This window comes from Thamnophis sirtalis, unplaced genomic scaffold (genome assembly GCF_051295495.1).
Source record: "Thamnophis sirtalis isolate CommonGarterSnake01/CBP01778 unplaced genomic scaffold, rThaSir2_p1.2 scaffold_1, whole genome shotgun sequence".
In the NCBI taxonomy this organism is placed as follows: domain Eukaryota; kingdom Metazoa; phylum Chordata; class Lepidosauria; order Squamata; family Natricidae; genus Thamnophis; species Thamnophis sirtalis.
In genome coordinates, this window is record NW_028261381.1 from 112,426,696 (window position 1) to 112,443,204 (window position 16,509).

A 16,509-nucleotide genomic window follows, 5' to 3' on the forward strand; every position below is an offset into this window, starting at 1 on the left:
TATAATTTTACTTTTGTGGTTAGGCTGGAAAAAAATTATACTACTTCCCCTGGTGCACAGTAGCATCCCTGTTTTTACTTCTTTTTCTTTTTGTATAATTTTGATATTATATTTGATTTATTTTCTGGCTGGATTTATTTGAGGTGGGTTGCTTTGTGATGTTTGTTAGCTATCCAGGGCCTTTGGGAATAGGCATAGCATTGAAACAAACAAAACAAAATAAAAATACACATGCAAGTTATTGTACTTATATTAACAAAGAAATGTGGAAATACTGAATAGTGTTCCTATACATTTTGGACCATGAATCCACTATGAAAATGTCCAGCTAGAGTACATTTCTATTCTAGATTGGTTCATTATCCCAAGGAAGTTTATAATTATTGTTCTGCAATCTACTAATAATGTATTTTAAATCCATATATTGTGGACTAGCCATGTCAGTCCTGTTTCTTCTGACTCCAAACCCTTTTTCTCCTGCTATCCTCTATTTGGATCTACAATTGGGTCAACTGACATGACTAAATAACTTTACATATTGAGAAACTGATACAACTCTGTAAATAATCATGACACATTGCTACATTATTAATAAAATTCCATGTCTTTTGGTACAGTAACCCAGTCTGACTGCTATGTGAGTTTATACTTACCGACCGCTTCAGTGAAAAGGATGAAGACGCAGACCATCAAAGATTCTAAGGATCCCGTGTGGAATGAAACTTTTCACTTCAGAATTCAGAACAAAGTAAAGGTAAGATAATGCTTGGAGCTGTGTTCTAACACATTTAGAAGGTACCAAGTGTGAAAGGCTGTCCTTGTTTGAGTGGGGGAATGAAGTCAAGATGGTAGATGTTTGTGTTGAATTGAAACCCTGCCCCCCTTTATCTCTGACACATTTAAGAAAGGGCTGGGCTTTGATCATGTGATCATGGCTGTGATATTGATTTTTTTTATATCACACTCCTCTCCAATCAGATGCCATTAAAGGCCCAATTTCTATGAGGAAATTCTCAGATGTTTTTGGGGGAATCCCTTTTATACTCAATATACAAAGAATAATGTGGAGAGGCTAACTATGAAATGACACTAGTTTTAAAAAAATTGTGCCTGATTGCATACTTTTAGAACAATATCTCCCAATATTTCAAGTTCTGCTTGCTGTTCAAATAGTCACTTCAAATAACCATAAAACTAGAGCAAACAAATAAAAGGACTGTGAATCAATCCATTCAACAAGAGATGAATTACCAACGGTATTCAAGAATCAGACCTCAGACAAGAGACAATGCAACAGTGGAAATTTGCCATTTTGTTTCCCTTGTTTCCTCACAACAAACAACAATGAAACACATACCTGATGCCTCTTTCACTCATCTTTCAAACATTTCAAACAGCATTTAAAAATACCCAAACTGTATGGTGCATCGACTTGTAAGATTTTCTCTATGGCCTCCGCATGTCTGTTCAAGCACAACAGCTTTTTCTCAGGGGTGGGCTTCAAAAATTTCAGTAATGGGTTCTCTGCCCAGTTGCTGGGTGGGCGTGGCCATGGTAGGCATGGGCTAGTCGCCTCCTGAACCACAGCGAGGGACTGTGTCACCTTCCCAGGCTCTGGAGGCTTTCCTGGAGCCTCTGGGAGGGTGAAAACTGCTTCCCCTGGCTCCGGAGGCCCTCTGGAGGCCAGAAACGGGCCCATTTCTGGCCTTGCAGAACTTCTGGTAGGCCCATTTTCCCCCTTCTTGAGCCTCTGTGCGGGCCCTGCACTTACCTCGCATCCAAAATGGGCCGCATGGAGACTCCTGGGAAAGATGAGGTGGGAGGAGCGGAGCAAGCCAGAGGTGGGATATGGAGGTTTTCCGAACTGGACATAATGTTAGTTACGGGTTCTCCCAAACCCAGATGAACCCGTAGCAGCCCGCCCCTGGCTTTACTTCACTAATAGACACAGTGGGAGAGTTGTCTATGCAAATCTACAGAGACCAAAATAGCTGGGGGTAAACCCCCTCAAGGCAGAATAGGCCTAACTTCTCCTCATAACGTAAGAAATGTTTGTTCCCTGAATGAATAGCAGTTATGGATAAACTGCCAGAAGTAATTGGGAATTGGGCAGAAAACAAATAAAATATTGCTCCTTTTGCATTTTTATAAAGCTTCATGGAAAGCTCTACAAATCCATTGGGATTTTCATACTTAATTTTATGTTAATAAAATAGAACTTTTCCATGACTACATTGCAGTATGTGCAATAGGACCTGGGGCTCCTGGGCTAAATTTCATTCAGATTACTACAATAACACACATTGTGTCATTTCATTGGCAAGCAAATCCTGTTATGTGGAAAGCTATTATTGTGTGATGGATTGTAGAAACTAGAACAATAAATATTTATGTAATCAGGATCTGCAATTAGAAATAAAAACAAACAAAGTCACCTACAGGAGCCATGGTTGTGCAGTGGTTAGAATGCAGTATTGCAGGCTAACTTACTGCGTGCTGCCAGGAGTTCAATTCTGAGTGCTCAAGGTTGATTCAACCTTCTATCGGTCTGAGGTTGGTAAAATGAGGATCCAGATTGTTGGGGGCTGTATACTGTAAATCGCTTAGAGAGGGCTGTAAAGCACTATGAAACAGAATATCAATCAATCAGAATAGAGCTGGTAGAGACCTTGGAGGTCTTCTAGTCCAAGACCCTGCTAAAGCAGAAGACCCTATACCTGTGATGGCAAACCTATGGCATGCGTGATGGCGAACCTATGACACGCCATTTGTTAGGGCACATGAGGCGTTGCCCTGCATGCGCTGGCCAGCTGATTTGGGCATTCTTTTAACACTGTTTTTTGCCTTCCAGAGGCTTCCCTTATCTTCCAGAAGATGAAAAACAACCCAATGCACAAACCAGAAGTTTGGGAACAGATTTCCAGTTTATGCATTGGACCATTTTTCGTGCTTTGGAGGCTTCAAGAAAGCCTCCTGAAAGCTCTGAAGGGCGAAAAACAGCCCTAAGGAGCAACCTGGAACTCACTTATGGTTGGCCTGTAAGGCTGCTCCCCTCCGGGGGGGGGGGAGGCTTTTTTGTCCTCCTCAGACTCCTAGAAAGCCTCTGGAGCCTGGGAAGGGAAAAAAATGAATCTATTGTGAGCCCAAAGCGGGGGGGGGCTGGGGGCCATGTGCACATGCACATGTGGGGTCATACCCATAGCATTATGGGTGAGGCCATGCCCATGCACGACCACCTTGCACTCTCCCCGCTTTTGGCACGCAATGGGAAAAAGGTTAGCCATCACTGCCCTAACCATTTCAGACAGGTGGCTGTCTAGTGTTTTCTTAAAAATCTCCAGTGATGAAGCATCCACAACTTCTGAAGGCAAGCTATTCCACTGGTTAATTGTTCTCACTGTTAGGGAGCCTCTCCTTAAAATAATAAAAAAAAACTGTTTGCTTGGGTTTAGGATTTTAGCAGTGGTTTGCGCCAAGCTTGTTTCAATTTAGTTTCTCAACATTTCGTTACCAGACTAGGTAACATCATCATCAGCAGGATTTTCTTGTCTTATTCTCTTTAGTTTATAAATGTCTTATGTGCCAGTGTGGTTGGTTGCTCGTATGATTAGTTGATGGTTTGGAACTATATTTAAATTCTGAGCAGCTGATTGGTTCTCTTATTGATTGATTGTTATATATAAGAAATCATTTATAAGCTAAGGAGAATAAGACAAGAAAATCCTGCTGATGATATCGCCAGGTCTTATAACAAAATGTTCAGAAACTAAATTGAAATAAACTTGGAGAGCAAACCACTGCCAAAAGTTTCTCCTTAATTCCAGGTTGTTTCTCTCTTTAGTTTCCATTCATTGTTTCTTGTCTTGCGTCCTGAAGCTTTGGAAAATAAATGGATCCCCTCTTCTTTGTGGAGGCCTCTCAAATGCAGGAATAACTGCTATCATGTCACCCCTAGTCCTTCTTTTCTCTGGACTAGCTATACCCAATTCCTGCAATTGTTCTTCATATGTTTTTGTCTTCAGGTCTTTAATCATCTTCGTTGCTCTTCTTTGCACTTTTTCCAAAGGCTCAGTGCTATTGCTAAGTGCTAAACTAAACTAAGCTACGCTATTGCTAAGTACTAATAGCGCTAATTGCCAAGTGTTATTGCCACGTGCCATTGGTACACATAGTATAATTGTTCCATTATTTTTTGCAAAGAAATGTTCACTCTTTTGTTGTCTAACAACAAATGAAACATCAAGGGGGGAAAATAGGCTGAGGCAGGATGCTAGCCTAAGTCATGGATAGAATTCTGAAGTTCTTTTTGTTGTTCTTTCTACAGAATATTTTGGAATTTAACGTCTATGATGAAGACAAAATCACAGAAGATGACCATCTCCTCACTGTTTTGTTTGATGTATCTAAAATCCAACTTGGAGAAAGCATTCCCCTGAGCTTTCAGCTAAATCCAAAGGTGACTGCTAAACTTAACAAACTTGCTTCTTCCACTTGATGAAAAAGACCGTGACCCGTCAAAAGCGCGGACGACAAAAGCGCGATCGACAAAAGCGCGCCTTTGACGTCATCACAGTGCGACGAAAAAGATCGAAAAATTCAAATAAAAATTAATAAAAATTAAATTAAAGCAAGCCGATTCACATAAAGGTAAGGGTTAGGTTTAGGGTTAGGGTTAGGGTTAGGTTAAGGGTTAGGGTTAGCTTTAGAGCGTTAGCGTTAGCGTTAGGGTAAGGGTTAGCGTTAGGTTTTTCGTTACTTTAACGGTTAGGTTTAGGGTTAGGTTTAGGGTTAGGTTAAGGGTTAGGTTTAGGGTTAGGTTTAGGGTTAGGTTTGGGGGGCTTAGGGTAAGGTTTTCGCTTTATTTTTACATTTTTCGAACTTTTTCATCGCGCTGTGATGACGTCACAGCGCGCTTTTGTCGAGCGCGATTTTGTTCTACGTGCTTTTGTGGTGGAACCAAAAAGACATGTTTCTCTGGATTTTCACAACATTCCCACTGTTAATGTGGAACCATATTAAAAGGGGACGTTTAGTCTACATAAAATAGTATTTTTATATCAAATATGTAACTTATGAGCTGCAGCTAGTCACAAATAGTTTTTTGGATTTTTTGTGGACTAAAAAGTTTTTGAATTTGTCCAATGTAGGAAAGATTCTCGATTTTTCACTTCTCTTTAGTGTCAACAGTTAAAATCATTACTGAAAAGCCAACATGGGTTTTCTCTGAGATTTAATAGAAGCATGGGAAGTCAGGGTAGCTACAGGTCATCAGACAGGTGATGGAAAAATGAGAATCAAGTCATTCAAATAGAACCAGTAACATCATACTTAGCTCCTAATCAATTACAAATACACATGTAAATCAAATACTTTTTACAGCAGTCTAATGAGGACTGGTAAAACATAAATGCAGGAATTTTTCTAATAGAAGAAAAACTCAGGAGATTTTTCTCCATATTATCACTAATGTGAACTGCATTCTCCTTTAAATACTTCGGTCTGGAGTTGAGAAGACAAATCAGGCATATGGACAACAATGTCACTTCAAAATGATAGCCACATTAATAGTCTTTAAATTAAAACCGATTAATAATAAACTCAAGAAATATTTGTTTTGTTTTTACCTTTCCACTTCCAGGTATTTAGATCACTCTATCTGTAAAAATATTCAGTGAATATTGTACATAGGAGACAATGCATTGCCTTGTTCAGTTACATTGATTTCCCTGAATTAGTCATCTATATTTAACATGTGGGTGTTGGAGGCAGTGGTACAGGTGGGGAAAAGACCTGGTTACATTTTATGTTTCTGCAAAGAAACCTTATTTAAGCATTTAATTCTTATTCCTAAAGGAATGTGCAGAAATGTATAAAAATATGAAACATTGTATTTATTTTATATTTTTAGGGCAAGGAGGAACTAGAAGTTGAATTCACAATGGAGAGCAGGTAAGACCAAAAACTGTGAGGTGACGCATAACAGAGAATTGCCAGCATAGACAGCTTACTTTAGAACTTACCTATTAGATAGTACTGTCAATAGGCATACAGATTTAACTCATCTGACAATAACAGAAGAGTGTCATTTTCCTCAGTAATCATAGTAGTTCTAGCAGTCCTTCCATCATCCTTCCATTTTCTCTGGAAAGAATACCACATAAAGGGCTTTTGAGTTAAGCCCAACTTCTCCTTGTGGAGACAGTGAGACCATGTTCCTCCTCATGAAGTCGAATGAATATTTTGAGCACTCAAGCTATTGAGTTGATGCATGGAAGATTACAAGCATGTCAGAAGGAATATTGTCCCTGCTTGTTAAAACATTGACTGAAATAATGTATATTTTTTTTCCCTTTTCAGCCCGGATGTTCCAGAAAAAATTCTTACCAATGGAGTCTTAGTGGTAATTTTGCTATTCTACACTACTCTTGAATTGAATAGCTGAATAGGAAATGGTCTTAAACTAAGGATGCTCAGCTTCTGCTCATGTTAACATTGCACTGGGTGATTGGGTAGAAATTGTTCATTTAGAAAAGCCAAGCCTGAAGCATATCTTGAAATCTGGAGCAAATGGAAATTGACTAGAGAGTAGAAATGGAAAAGGTTTTTAAAAAAATCAAAACACCATGCTTAATTATTCCTTCATGTGCTTTATTTGTGCATATTGAATTTATTATAAATAAATTCAGTGCTTAGGCCTGATGTCTTACCATGTTTCCCTGAAAATAAGACATGGTCTTATTTTCTTTTGACCCCCGAAATAAGAACGTGGCCTTATTTTTGGGGAGCTTATTATTATTTTTGAAGTTCAGGAGGCAGCGAGCATGGTCACTTCACGGCTGCTGCTGTATTGCAATATTTTCGGGTGGGGCTTATTATCTGCGGAGGTCTTATTTTCAGGGAAACAGGATCTGTACCATTTACATTTCATGTCATTCTGCATAACAGACTCATGGGATAGAAGTATAAAAATGTAATTTTGCTCTATACAACATCTTTTATTATTGATTTTTTTTAAAATAACAAATCTTATACAGTCTCGTGAAGTTGCCTGTTTAGAAGTTCAAGTGAATGGGGGAAGAAGAAAAGGTATCTTAACAGGTAAATTACAACTTTTTATTTTTATATTATGCAAGAAGGACTGATTAGTATTTTATTTTCCTCTTTGCAAGCTGTTCCTTCACAATCCATACTGAACTGCTGTAAACTTATGAAATATTAAAAAAAATATTTTAATTGCATTTACATTCCAGAAAAGTAAAATGTTGACAAACAGTGCATCTTCTCTCAGAATTCTCTCAGAATTAATTCAGAATTAATTTGGATTAAATGGGGGAAAAGACATGCATGAAACCTAGCAAAGAGGGATTTTGACTTTTATTAGAAAGTGTTGACAAACTCAACAATTTTGGGTCTTATCATTCAAAGTATTTTGGATAATTGCTGAACTGAACACATAATCAATCTATTTGTCATTCTTGCAATTTATTTTATTTTAGACATCCCCTTCTCCGTTTAATTTTAAATGTAAATTTTTATAGGCCTTTATAAGACAGTTGACTATATTAAAACTAGAAAGATTTTTCTGCTGATGGATTATCAAGTGAAATCAGAAAAAGGGCAATAATTTTCCCATGACAATCCCATAACAATACATTTTCAGAAGTTCTATAATACATACATAAAATATGCCAGTATATGTCTCAATTTATTTTTATCTATTTCTACAATGGGCAGATTTATTAAAATTGATTTATTTGGATTTAAATACACAGCTGAAGTTTTAAAAAGTGCATGTAGCATTTATCTAACATTTGCAACCATGTCCCTTAAAATAGTGAAATTGTTACTACATTTCTGAAAGGAAAGGAAATGTTGTTATTCTTATTAATAGAGAGGAGGGATCTTCTCTAATTTTATGTACTGAATGTATGGTATAGATCAGTGGTTCTCAAACTTTTTCAGTCCACCGCCCCCTTGGTGCTACAAACTGATCGTCAGTGCCCCCCACCCAGTGGTGGAATTCAATTTTTTACTACTGGTTCTGTGGGCGTATCTTGATGGGCGTGACTGGTGGGGTCATATGACTGGGCGGTTTGCACGACGGAAGGAGGATAGTAACAGTAAAATTCAAAACTGTAACAATTAATTGCATATTTTAGTTAATGTTAATTCAACAAAATTGTTGAACATGATCCAGTGATACCAGGTTCTCAAAGTCTGATAGTCATTTATCAAGAACCTTAGTAACTAGTAACTTAGTAAACTCAGTAAAATTTAGTAACTACTTCACTGTTCAGTAAGTTTTTAATGTGATGGATGGGCTTCATGAAGTGATACCAGTTTCCCAATGTCTGGTTTTAAGTCACTTAGCAGGAGTCTTAAATCACCATGTTCAGTAATATGGAGTCAATTTCTTTGCTTGGAGAGAAGTTGGATGACCACACTGAAGCCACATATGGTGTTGGAAATGCAACAAGGAGCTTCTTAACCACTCTCCTTAGTGCAGGATAGCGATCAGATTTTTTTTTCTGTAACCAAAACTCTTGGTACGATTTCTTAAACTTTGGCTTCAGCTCAATGTCATTTTGCAGCTCTATGAGATGTTCCTCCACTACCCCATCTTCCTCAGTATCTGAAAATGGATTTATCACTCAATCTGGAATTTCCAAATGGTCACAAAAAACTTGAAGATCATCATCTTGTATCCCACCTTTCTCTTCTAGCTCAGAGAAGCTTGGAAATTGGTATAGTTCGTGATGGCCTATATTGTGCTTGAATAGAGTTAACTTTGAAATAAACGTAGAGATGACAGAGTTGGCCTTAATAAGATTGACTTCATTTCCTTGCAACTGCAAATTTACTCCCTGACATACGGATGCGGAGGGCTGATAGGAAAAGGCAGCAGCTGTGGAAACAGGCTCACAGAAGGAAATAGGACTGATTGGCCCCTCCCAGAGAGCTTATAGGTGGGGCGATGGGAGGGGAATTTTGCAGGAAACAACAGTTACAATCTCAGTTTAAAGTTTGAAGAATTCTGTGAGTTCCGTGAGTTTTATTTTTCATAGAGATAATTTTTCTGGGCTCCTAGCCAAGTGGTGGTTTATCTCTCTCCTTAGTTGTGGCAGATGGCCAAGCCAGCATCAGTGTAATTTAGAGGCCTGGGACAGAACACTTACCTACAAGATTACATATGAAACAACATCAAGTCTATTCATTGTGAAATGTGGCCTGTCCCAAGCTTCACAGAATTTTTTGTGTTTGTGTTTGTAGAATCCAACATTTAGCAAAACTCACTACAAACTCCCCACAGTGGGGTGCTGCATATGGTTGTGCAGATTTTGTGAAATCTATAGAAAAAGATCAGATCTGTATCTAATCTCCTTTTTATCACTCCTTCCCAAAGATATTATAAAGAATTGCTTTCATCAAAATGCAACAAGGATGTAACATACAGCGAAATTTAATACTCCTTTTGATGTGTGCCAAGTAATTACAATATGCTCTTTAATTGTATCCTAATATAGCAAACATTCATGTTTTGAGGAAAAAAAAACATTCTTGTTGCACCCTAGAACTATGTTGAACACTGTTATTTAAGATAGGGACAATACTCATCTAACCTTTTCAGGGCTACAGTTTCCTTGCATATTCTAATCTGGCAATAAAATGAGAGAATCTAGAGCAGCCTATGAAAATTAGATGCCTGAAGCAAAGGATCACATGGCATCTCCTTTCCCTTGGCAGTTGTATGTCACTTCAATACCAGAGCAATATCCTGCAATATTCCTCCTGGGGTGGTGGGGAGGACACTAAAGGAACAGTCAGCTTCCATATATGTCATCTTACTCTATCTTATGGCAATGGCTAATTGTGAAGATGGTTATTCATTACTTGTTAATTTATCACTGTTTTCAGTATCTAGATTTGGTCTGTTGCATGTGTTCTTAGATATTTTGTTTAAAAAAATCTCAAAGCCATATTGCACAGTTTGATATCCTTCATATTCTAAATATGTTGGAAACCACATATTTGATTTATGCTGCTCTGCAATCTAATGATTGAATCAAGTGATCAGGGAGTGAAGTTCTACTCACAGAGAGAAGTGTGTGTGGGGGGGTTAATTTCCTTGGTTCTTGTTAAGTTCTGCACTTCCTAAAAAGCATTAAGTAGTCTTCAAAATAGTATTGAACTGGGACTGGGGATTAAAAGGGGAAGATCTCTTCTCTTCTCTTCTCTTCTCTTCTCTTCTCTTCTCTTCTCTTCTCTCCTTCCTTCCTTCCTTCCTTCCTTCCTTCCTTCCTTCCTTCCTTCCTTCCTTCCTTCCTTCCTTCCTTCCTATAATTTTTCCATTAATCAAAAAATCTAAATGGCATTTTCAATGTTTGTGTATATTTTCATAGGATCATTAATTAAGAATCTTGTTTTGTCTTTCATTTAGACAGAAATTTTACTCTTTCAGTGGATGGATCCTATGAAGAAGCTGAAAATCTCCGTTTAGGTTACTGGCTTTGCCCTGCTTCTCCTGCTAAATTTCACTATATTAAATATAACCAATCAGACCTTAACATTGAATTGCCAAGACAGTTCTGTGCAGTAAGTTGCTTGTCTCCATGCTCATAGCCTGTGTCTATCTGAGAGTGTGTTGCATAGCTGTGTTTCCACAACTTTGTTGGTCCTGGGAGGCCTCCAGCAGCTGAGCCACTTCTGCTTCAATTGCTGCTCCAGGGGAAACTTTGTAAATAATCTCTTGCACTTTGACACTGTTCCCCAATCCTGATTGCTGGATTTAATGCACAACTTGGTGTCTTTAACACCAGTACCTATTTATACTCCACTCCATAAAACAAACCTGACATGGCAATTTTGAGATAGGACTGGGGCAGTGGTTGGAGCATCATTGTTTTGTACAGCCTCATTGGAGGGAATGGAAGTAAGAGGCATGGTGGCTCAATGGCTTACTGACTCTAGAGATGGTCTCAGATCTGTAGTTTGAGGCCAAGCATTGCACGGCAGGATCAGTTCCTGCCACTTGCTTCACCTTCTGTCCACCTAACAGTTTGAAAACATGTTCAATGCAAGTAGATAGATAGGTACCATTTTGGTGGGGTGTGCATGTAGTCAGATTCCTGATGGCTCTGAACCTTCCTTGTTGCGGTGCTCACTTGCCAAGCAGCTCCAGGAAAGAGGGCCCTGGGTGATAATGAAGGAAGAGCCACACTTTCTCTCTGATGTGAAGACAGCCTGTCCTCCTGTGTAATACCTTGGAAAGTGCATAAGTGTGTTCTATAACAGGACTGGTACCTTGGCAAGCCAAACTACAACTCTGCAATTGAATTGTGGTCTCCTGGATTGTAACATTGCCATATGATAATGATAATGATAATAATAGGAGGTAGGTCACATTGATCAATTTCTTGGCATCTGTGATGAGAATGTCAGTACAAATGTGACTTTGGGGTTGGGTGGAAATGCCTTATATTTCTTAGTAGTTTGATGGGAGGGGGAACAAACATTTGGGCTGAGCAATGGACTGCCATCAAAGAACACTCATTAGTAGTCAATCTAGAACACTTCCAAAAATCAGAACACCAAAGTTACTTAAATACCTTGAAAAGAATTAGTGGTGAGGAAAACCAGTGGTCATTCCACTTCTTGGGCATCAAAAATTCCTTCATGATCACTACAGCTATTCTAGCTCCAACCAATTCCTTGTCACACTTTTTCCTAGCAGAAATTTACTTATTTATTGAAATTCAAATGATTTCATCGCAGTCAGTAATGGACAGAACTTATTTATTTTATCTGCAGATTTCCAGACAAAGCAATGAATCAACAACTGTTCCTTTGAACTCACTTCCAATAAATGAGAAAGTGACGATAACACCGGTGAGAATCAGCTGTTGCTTTTTAAGGGCAAAAATATGCAAATATACTTTTAGTTCAAAGAGACAATATGAAAACGGGCATCAAGGTTGGGCAAAGAGGGCAAGTGTTTTCACATATGTGACTATATCATAATGCCCAATGTTATTGGCTTCAAACATGCCACTTGTACTTTCATTTTCATAGGAATATTTTTTCAATTCCTTCTTATTAGTCCTGTTGTTTGATGTAACTTTTAACCATAGTCCAAAGTATGCTAGGTTTTGTAGCATTATGCAGCACCAAGGGGGAAGGAGGATATAATTGATTTAAAAGTTTCAGATATTACCAACATTTCTTCATAAATTTGTATTTCAGCTAAGCTTCACTTATTGCATTATGATTGGATTCAAGAGTTCTTTTGATCACTAGTCAGTCATGAATTGATTTAAAAGTTTCAGGGACAAGGATAGTTGCCCCTCCCGAATGATGAATGTATGTTGTTTACTATTTTATTATATGTCTCTATGTTTACTGTCTGTATTCCCCCTCCCCGATTTTATGTGAGCCGCCCTGAGTCCCCTCAGGGAAAAGGGCGGCCTACAAATATTAATAAAATCTTCAAAATCTTCAAAAATGAAGTAAATCTTGTTTTTTCATTTGCCTAATTTAAATTTAAAAAATTAATAAGAAATAATTAAAGATCTACAAAATAGTTATGAACCTGTGACTATCTAAATGACCTTGTTAGATGGTTTTTCTATTGTCTATGCTAATTTATATCAGGTAAATCTGATTGGATCATTAATTATTTATTTAACTATTATATTAAAAATATACCGTATTTTTTGGACTATAAGATGCACCAAGATTTTGAAGAGAAAAACAAGAAAAAAATTATTTTTTGGCTGCTGCGTGTCTGGTTTTTGCTCTTCCCAACCGTCATGAAAAATCCGCAGGCCTCCCTAATCCGCATGCCCCATTTTTGCAAAAAATGGGTGAAAAATGGCCCTGTTTTGGCCTCCTAAATCCCCCAGAGAGTTTTTGCTCTCCCCAGCTCCCCGGAGCACTTTGCAGGCCTCCCAAACCCTCTGCACGCCCCATTTTTGTGAAAAACAGGTCCATTTTTGGCAAAAGCGAATGCATGGGGCAGGGTTTGGGGAGACCAAAAATGGCTATATTTGGTGTATAAGACGCACCAACATTTTCACCCTCTTTTAGTGGGGGGAGTGTGTCTTATACTTCAAAAAGTGCGGTAATTATTATGTTAAAACCTGGATCTTGGGGAATATATGTCTGAGTTAATCTATCTAATTTAGCAATAAAGCTTCCAATTTGCATACTGTAGGATGGAGGCAATTACTTGTGCCTAATTCTTTGCACATTGAAACTCTTACAGAGCCACAAAGATATATATTATTGTGAAAGTAAAATGTATTCGAAAACTGAAAGAAATGAAAGCATAAACACCCTTTAGCATTTAACCACCTTTTATTTCTTTTTTTTTTAAGGACAAAATATTTGATTTGAGCGTGAAGGCAAAGGAATGGTAAGGAGGGATTTTATAAACCTGAACTATAATTTCACACACATTGTCTAATTCTTTTGGTCTTAATATGACTTGCTTTATTGTAGTACCAACCTAATGTGATTTTAATATGAAAAATAATTTTAACCAGCTGACATGTTGCCTAGAAGAGTGAATAGGAGCACTCAAAAAAGCCATAAAAGCAGCCATGAACAAGCAATTAAAATCTAATCCCATTTTTTAAACATGTAATACATTAAAAAGGTAAGTAGGCTTTGACTGCATGGTATTAGCTGCCATATTCACTTTCAACACCCTGATATTGTCATTTCAAGTATTCCTATAGAAGTAAATGGAGAAAATGCAGAATGTACAGTAATTCTATTAATTATTAATAATATATTCCCTGTCTCAAGTTTTAAAAAAGAGCAATTAGTTTTCCTATTTGCAAATGATTCTAGTTGTTTCCTACTGTATTGTACTGACTCACATGGTCTTAAGTCTAAATCCAGCTTAAATCCATTTTGGGGGCGGGAGGTTTGCCTTTTTTCTCCCCAAATACCCAAAACTTCACAAAATGTTATCATGTGACCCCCAGAATGCTGCAGCTGGTCATAAATGCAAGACCCCAAAATGTAATCATGTGACCATGCTGGTGGTGTGGCAGTCATAATTTCAAAGATGGGTCACTAATAACATTTTTTGAATCCATTGTAACTTTGAATGATTGTTAAGCAACTGGTTGTATGTTGAGGACTGTTGATTTCATGCATCTATCTTTTCCTGCTTAAATGCAGAAACTAACATTTCACACAACTGAATAACATTTTGTTGCACAGGCTCAATGTTCCAATTTATCAAGGAGGAGGCAATGATCTACTTTATCCAATGCCTTAGTGAAGTTTAAGTGATTGTAGTAGTCCCTTGGTTTATCAGTCTAGTCACATTGTCTAAGGAAGTCATAAGATTTGTTTTACATGACCCATTTTTAATGAATCCATGCCGCCTTCTAGTCATTTCCCTGCTTCTCTCTATATGTCTCTCTATAATTGTCTATCCAGGTTGTTGCAAAAGTAGTTGTCATGGCCCTGATGTTGCAATGTTTTACAATGAAGCTATTTGTTCTTTTCAAGGCTCTTGATAAGTTGATACAATGAGTTGTATGTGATTAGTCTTCCCACAGATTAATGAATGATCTTTGCTAGATTCAAGGCAATATGATACAGCAACATTTATAATGAATTTCCTTCTACCTTAGGACCCAGGGGCTGTTTTGGAGAAGACCAAAAGCTCTTGATGTGCGCCTAGGATATGGTCTGTGCTCAGATGAAAACAATTTCCTGCAGAAACGAAAGAAAGTGGTAGCTGCCGCTCTGAAAAGTATTCTTCCTTTAGGGCAAGACCTGAATGACCATGAAGTAAGTGGATAACACAGTAACAGAATAACAGAGTTGGAAGGGACCTTGGAGGTCTTCTAATCCAACCTCAGTATCAACCCGATTCCCTCCAAACTGTATATATTAAACTGCTATGAATCTACTGACCTCCCCTTACAAACATGTATGAAAAAAAAATGAACTTATGATTTGTGGGTTTGGATGATTTAAAAAAAACACTAGCTAAAAAAAGAGAGAGCTTTTTCTTTTTTTTACCAAAGTGTAAGATACAATTTTGTAAACCTATTTGCATTTGCTGAAAAAAAAGAAAAAGGAATTAAAAGTATGTATTCGTATTTCTTTGTATCTTTTATTTTTGTACTTGACTTTTTTTTTCTGCAGTCATGCAGTTTGGGCAACTGGTTCGATTTTTCAACTGTTTGCATTATCCTATAGTCATGTTATCATGATTTATGACTCTCCCCCCGATCAATTTCTGGCAAAAAAATTCTCATTGAGAAAACTGGATTCACTTAATGGATCCCATGATTGGCTTAATGACTGCAGTAATTCGCTTATCAATTACTGTAAAAATTGTAAAATTGGGTCCGACTCAATTTACAACATAATATTATAGTATTTGGGTTTGGCTGTTTTGGCATTTTTGAACTCAAAAGTCCTTCTTTAATTTTCTCTGTTTCAAGGTGTGTATACAATTTTGTCTATTATATTTATGTAATCCATCTATTTTTTTCTCATACACATCCCAATCTGATATTGCACGTGATGAAATACAGTCTTATAATGACAAATCAAATATGTTAGTTTGAAAAAACATTTATGGCATTCTTTGAGGACTTTCTTTTCCTTCATGATCATAACATGTTCTTTTCCTTCATTGAACAGGTGCCAGTAATTGCTATGACAACAACAGGAGCTGGAATGAGAGCATTAACAGCTCTTTATGGCTCCCTTTGGGGTCTCCAGAGAATGAAGCTTTTGGACTGTATTTCATATTTAACTGGATCATCTGGAACCACATGGTAACAGAATGTGTTTTTATTTTATAAAGAATCTTAATGAGGCTTTTATTCTCATCACTTAGAGTTATATTTCGTTCTGGAGCTAAAGATAGAATATACTACATAGAATTCTATACAACTATATAATTAAAGCAAATTGAGGTAGAAAAAGAAGATATTTAGGAACATATTATTAGATCCTTATAGCAGAACTGAAACGTGAAATTGTGGACAATCTAGCAAAGTATGTAACTTATCAGAAGGTAGTTAATTTTTAAAAAGGGATCTGGAATATGGTAGACCAATGTATGTGCATATAACATTTATTTCAGGGAAATTGATAGAAACAGTAATGAAAGAAAAAATAATAACTGGGCATATAGAGGAATAAATTATGCTAAAGGAAAAGCAGCATAAAGGTATGCATGTGTGTGTGTATACACACATACACACACACGTACACACATCTATCTATCTATCTATCTATCTATCTATCTATCTATCTATCTATCTATCTATCTATCTATCTATCTATCAGTGGTAGGTTGCAGGTGGTATGCTCCAGTACGGGCATACCGGAATCAGCCTGGAGCACTGGATACTGTTCCAGTATGGTGCTCCAGAAGGCCCACCCCACCCGCCTGAGCTCCTTACCAGTGTTTAAAGGATTCTGAACCTCCACGCAGGCGCATAGCGCGTACAGCACCTGCACAACACTCCA

General features: G+C 37.5%; 1 protein-coding gene across 1 annotated transcript in view; it reads left to right on the top strand.

Annotated features, from left to right (window-relative positions):
* The window catches only part of LOC148049684 (cytosolic phospholipase A2 epsilon-like), a 47,429-nt gene that overhangs the window by 16,000 nt on the left and 14,920 nt on the right, over window positions 1-16,509 (top strand). The window contains exons 3-12 of the mRNA XM_087723949.1: window positions 618-754; window positions 4,325-4,456; window positions 5,909-5,949; window positions 6,358-6,400; window positions 7,035-7,098; window positions 10,439-10,593; window positions 11,809-11,886; window positions 13,374-13,411; window positions 14,649-14,808; window positions 15,673-15,809. Of these exons, the coding sequence (XP_087580075.1) occupies window positions 618-754; window positions 4,325-4,456; window positions 5,909-5,949; window positions 6,358-6,400; window positions 7,035-7,098; window positions 10,439-10,593; window positions 11,809-11,886; window positions 13,374-13,411; window positions 14,649-14,808; window positions 15,673-15,809 (985 nt within the window). The remainder of the gene's footprint in view (window positions 1-617; window positions 755-4,324; window positions 4,457-5,908; window positions 5,950-6,357; window positions 6,401-7,034; window positions 7,099-10,438; window positions 10,594-11,808; window positions 11,887-13,373; window positions 13,412-14,648; window positions 14,809-15,672; window positions 15,810-16,509) is intronic.